The 6070-nt window shown below is 36.3% G+C and overlaps 1 protein-coding gene across 1 annotated transcript in view; it reads right to left on the minus strand.

Moving 5' to 3' along the window:
• ZP2 (zona pellucida glycoprotein 2) overlaps positions 1–1532 on the minus strand; it is a 9956-nt gene extending 8424 nt beyond the window's left edge. The window contains exons 1-2 of the mRNA XM_072419172.1: positions 1484–1532; positions 77–162 (exon numbers count right to left, since the gene is read on the minus strand). Of these exons, the coding sequence (XP_072275273.1) occupies positions 77–162; positions 1484–1532 (135 nt within the window). The remainder of the gene's footprint in view (positions 1–76; positions 163–1483) is intronic.
• Positions 1533–6070: the final 4538 nt, after the last annotated feature.

Consider the following 6070-nt stretch of genomic DNA (forward strand, 5'->3'; position numbering starts at 1 on the left):
ATGGATTTTACAAAGAAAACACAGATCTGCACACCTTTGAGTTACTGTCATCACTGTACACCAATTGCTATCTTACCTCATAGCCAATGCATGTCTCAGGTATGGTCACATTAGCTTCATTTGGATGAAGATCACAAGCCTCTACTTTAACTCCACTAGGATCTGTTAAGAAGAGCAGTATTCAGCAGCCATGTAATTTACTATAGTGAGTTGCTTTAGGTTGAAGTTTAAGCAGTGCAGTGATACTGCACCATTTATACCCAATATTAGAAGGAAAACAGGGCCACCATTCTGAGAGCTGTGGCATGGAAGATTCCAATTTGTTTAAATAAAGTAATGCAGTCTACTGAAAGCTAAATGGTAAGAGGGTTAAGGACATATCAGGCTTCTAAGTCATCACTACAGATGTTTGCAACTTTTAAACATTAATCGTTAAGAAGCATAGGTATAACTATAGGAGAAATACTCATATATAATGAAAGGGCATCTTTTTAGTGCTAAGCACAACAGGTTACACCAAAATAGAACATTTTGTATTTTGTCATAAATATGCAATGTTAACTGATCATAGGGACTAGTCTAAGCTAGAACACCAATATATTTTCATTCTTAGGCCTTGTTCCTATTAGTTAAGTTCACCAAGCAAGGACATCAGACATTGCAGAGGGATCATTTAAGATCCGCAGGGTGTTAGCACACACCCATCCATTTTTTGGGTGCTGCCCCATTCACAGTAATAAATGGGGTCAATGTCACAATGGCAACCATGCAGGTGGCTGTGTTTTGTATTACAAAGCACTTTCTTATAGTGGGAAAGAGGCCATTGAGAAACTAAAACATGCACAAGGGAAATACCTATTAAAGCTGCTAGTTAAAATTCTGTTTCACACAGCCTGAAAGTAAACTACTTTAAAGTTTTAAAAAGACCCTTTTCAACAGCCCAAGACTAGGATATACCCCAAAAGCTTGATTATCTCTATATTAGTGCCCAATTAGGTCTGGGATTTAGTTTCACTCTGTTCACCCAGTGAAGATCATTCAATAAGATTTGAACAAAGATTATATTAATACAGGCCAAATGTAGGCTTAGCTAATCAAGCCTTATGTCATTTGTAGAAAATACACAATATGGAAACCTAGTTATTTGCATGTTTACATAAAACTACTAGGAACTTATAGAATTGACAATGGGGGAAATCAAAGCTACATGTCAAGTTTTGTACAACTTGGTCAAGGGTTGTTTGATAGAGAAATAAATTCCTACCTACAACATGAAGACTCTTCCAGGAACTTGGGAGAATTGTATCGGGTTTGGTTACCTGGATCCCATCATGCAAACATCTATAGGAACCTACAATGAAAATAAGAACTTAGAAGCATACAGAATCCTCAATTAAAAAAAACTGAGTAAAAAATTGGAGCAATAATAATGCTAGTCATCACTATGTTTAAATATGAAACTTTATACTATACAAAACCTGACCTACAATGGAAGATGTGGAAAGGCACACAACTACCACCAGTAATACCATTGTAGTTTTAAGGTATGTTGGTTATCACACATTGATTTTTATACCACAATGGCAAGTATACCAGTTATTAATTGGTACCTGCCATCAGAAACTCCACAAAAAAAAAATTAAACATATATTGCATGTTTGGGGGGGGGGGAATAGATAGAAAAACACTAACCTGGGAAATCTACCAACAATTTCGCATCAGAAATTGCAAACAGAAGGCATACAAATAAAAGCCTGTAAAACAAATTTAAAGATAATTAACAAAGAGGAAAAAAAATGAACATTTTGTTTGGAAAAGGTAAAAGTATACAAACCTAAAATCAAATAAACGTCTACGCCTAGACGTAGGGATCATGATGCCTTTAGGAAGGAAGCCCATTAAGCTTCTATTTTGTTTAAGGCTACAGACAATCCCCTGCACTAAGCCCCAATACACAACTCTCCCAAAGATAGCACCATGCAAAACAGGGAATAAAAAAGCCAAGTCCCAGGAGTGGTATTTATATACAAATAATTAGGGGCCAAATGGGTGCTGGCTGGTTGGTTTAATTTGAACACTCCACCCAATCATAATTGCTGAATATACCACACCTGGGGCAAAGTTTTGAGAAGCACATTTAGTAGTTCTATCTCATAACAAGGATGATTTTATTATATGAGTTTAGTATTATTCACAAAGGTGTACCTGTTGCAATAAGTAGCACTGTAACATAATAAAATCAGCTGCTGATCATCTTGTACATTTATTTGGAGTAAAATTGTATCTCTTTTTAACTATTTTTAGAGCTAAATTTGTTGCAGAATAGTTCAAACCTGTTTAGTTGGTTATCCAGAATTAAAGGAGAGCTTGCAAGTATACAGAAAAAATATATATTTTGCATTGCCGTGTTATTGTCCACATTTTTTTATTCAGTCAATATTTATGAAAGCGTCTAATAAATGTTTTGTTTTCTTTTTTAAAATACTGAAAGTGCTTAGTGCTTACCGCTTAAATTAAATTGCTAACGGAACAACTGTATGCTGTGTAAAAAAATACAAAAAGTAAAAGCTGCATTATTGGCCATGACAATTCACAGAGTATTTGGGACGTATTCACACTACTGCATCGTGTAATGCATGCTACTTCACACAAAACAGTACTCCAACACATCTATGCAAAGTAGAGTACTTTTGATGTGCTGCATAATAAAGAATGAAGTGTGTCTATTAGAATGTGTTGCAATGAATTGAATGTTGCAAAACAAAGCACATGGCGACACTCTGCAACAGTCCCAAAATGTTTCCTATGCAGGATCAAACTGCAGTAACCATATATGTATGGTATTCCAGATTTCTTTGCCCCCAACAAGAAAATAAGTTGTCGTCTATAGCAAACAATCAGGATTTTTGTTTGAACAATAAACTATATAAAAGCTGAAACTGTTCATTACAAGGGGAAACTAGGATTTCATTTAGTAGCACATTTTTCCCATAGCTTAAAATAAATATAAAGTACATGTATGAAATTGCATTGAATATGTTTTTTTATGACCCCCCTCTGTGGTCATAGATCATATGTGAATATGAAACTTTCTGATATTGTCAATGAGATTGTGTAAACATTTTTTGCTCCTTCCATATTATATAAGTAGACTTTCATATGCCTGTCTTTTTTTTTTTTTCTTTTATTTAATTTTTCTTTATTTTTTTTATTTATTCCATGTATATTTTTCTACACATTTGTATATTTTATGTCAATCCATTTCAGGGGTGTCAAACTCTGGCCCCAACGTCCTTTTTTTGGCCCCCAAAGAAATCCTAAAAATGATCTGCAGCTGGCCCGCTGCTCCATGAAATAGTGCCGGTACTACAATTCCCAGCATCACTCGGGTCTATAGACCAGCGGGCTCTCTGCGTGGCCCCGCATTGGACTGTTATATAAACGCAATTAATGGTGGGAATTTTAGTAGCAGTGCTATTTAGGTGGAGGGAGTTTTAGTGGCGGGCCACTCATAAGATTTAGCTCCGCATTGGCCACGTCTGGCATTTCCAGCATTTCAGCTGTACTTTTCCTTGCTACTCCAAGGCATGGACTTGAATGGTTGGATTTTTATAGAAGTATATTGTTATTATTATTGTTAGTCTACAAAGAAAAACATATTTACTATTTTTGGGCACATCTAAAAATATTATTACAGTTTTTATATAGCACCATCATATTATGCAGTGCTGTACAAAGTCCATGTCACTAACTGTTCCTTAAAGGAGCTCACAATCCAATGTCCCTACCATAGTCATATGTCATTACCACAGACTAAGGTCAGTTTTGAGGGAAGCCAATGAACCTAACTATATGTTTTTGGAATATGGGAGGAAACCCACACAAGCACGGGGAGAACCTGCAAACTCCTGCCAGATAGTGTTCTGGCTGAGATTTAAACCTTGGACCCAGTGCTGGAAAGGCAAATGTGCTACCTCTGGGCCACTATGAGCAAAGGTGCTACTCTGCCAAAAAGGCTAAAGACCCCGAGTGTGGTTCCTTTGCCAGTGGCTAGGAGCCATGGGTGCATGAGGGGAGGGTATTTTTTTTACTTTATTATTTGTTTTCTGGTAAATGTCCACAAAGAAAGGAGAACCTAAGAGTTAGCTCAGTAATGGGACTTTTAGGACCAACATTCCTTAACTCAAATTTGTATAAAAAAAACTATACCTTTATTGGATTTAATATAAAATCAATAAAACATATTTAAAAATATGCAACATATAGGAATAAGATATTTCTGCCTGGGCTAACCAACCCAAGGGCATACCCCACAGACTTTCTCACGGATAACTCTGCTTCTTCAGGAAAGAAGGGGGGAGAAAGAGGACAGTTATATCTTATTCTGCACACATCCTCACCTGGAACAGGTAAGGACCGGAAAAAGCAGCAGCGTCTTAGAACTTTATTTCTATCAGTAAAGATGTTATGTTCACAGTGAACCCAGTACTCTTTCTTCTTAATTAACTTCACACTCTTTCGCGGTCCACAATGGACTCTAGGTTTTTTGTTCAATATTTCCCACCGAGAGCAGCCGGGTCTCCGGAGGAGGAAGGTTAAGGTCAATGTATTCCTCTATTAAATCATATCCTGCTGCTGCCTGTACCAAGCCACAAGTGGCGTCCCCATGTGGGGGGGTTCAGTAAAATGTATTGATATATTATTGCCTTTGCAGTTGTTTACCCCAAACACTATACTTGATTTGCTTCATTCCCTGACCAGAGAGCTGGGAATGGTGCCTCACTCAACTTAAAGGGAGGGCTGTGTATACATCTTTACCGGTCCTCCTCTGATGATGATCCTGATAAATATTTGCTGCTCCCAGGTTACCAACACCTGCAGGTAAGAGGAGCCAAATGGGAGAAATGTCACTGATTTGTATTAGTGATCACTGCAATAAACCGGAATCTTTCTGTACAGTACCACAAACCTTGCCCTGACAATAAACTATGCTACTTGGTAGCAAAAGAATTAAAGTATTTTATATTGCATTTCACAGGACCAGGACATAAAAAATCATCAGGGTTTTAGAAGGTTCTAAAATTAGGTAAATACAACCTCAGATAAAATAATATGTGCCAGTTTTATTATTTACCAAACACTAAGCCAAATGCAAAAGCAGTGTGTAGAAAATTAAGTACATCTATGCCACTAACATAGGAATTATCTTTCTATGTATTTATGATACTACTTTATCCTTTGAATTATACTTCCCCTGAGGAAGCCAATAAGGCGAAACGCGTCAGACCTAATGGGACCTATGATCTCTCATATAATCTTTAAACCCCATTGAGATGTATAGGGATTGGTCTATTAACTCAACTTAAATTCAGTAAAGATATAAATGAATATTTTATATGTTATTTTTACTTTTTGTGAATAACTACTTTACTACAATACAAACTTTTGCCAACTAAAAAAAACTGCTTTTCTCTTCTCTTCTATTTTTTCATTGATTACACAAGCAAATCTACAACAAAATGGCTAAAAATGAAATAAATCAAGGTGTTGCAATGGCCCACTCCTGACCTCAATCTGATTGAAATGCTGTAGTGAAACCTCAGTAGAACTGTGCATAAACAACTGCAAACCTCAAAGCACTGAAGCAATGTTGTAAAGTAGAATTGGCCAAGGTTCCTCTACAATGATGTGAGAAATTAATAAAGAAAATGATTACTTCCAGTTGTTCCTACGAGCTATTAAATCATGGGGCGTACTTCATTTCTCACACATGGCTTCTCTATGTTGGTTTCATTTCTGTTAAAGAATTAATGATGTGGTGGAATCTGTTGGGTATTGTTTTACACATGATTAGGCTAGATTTAAATAATTTTTAACCTTTCTATAGACAAGATGATATCTTAGGATGTCCTGATACACAAAAATCGACGGGTAGTTTGTTCTTATGTTGAATTTGTATGTAAGTCAGAACAGGTACATTTTTTTTAATAAATGCAATTAGGACAGATGTTTGTCTCAATGAGTATTTTTAGGCAGAATGGTGTCAGTTACTGTATAAAATCCTCACTGT

Source organism: Pyxicephalus adspersus, chromosome 7 (genome assembly GCF_032062135.1).
Source record: "Pyxicephalus adspersus chromosome 7, UCB_Pads_2.0, whole genome shotgun sequence".
NCBI lineage: Eukaryota > Metazoa > Chordata > Amphibia > Anura > Pyxicephalidae > Pyxicephalus > Pyxicephalus adspersus.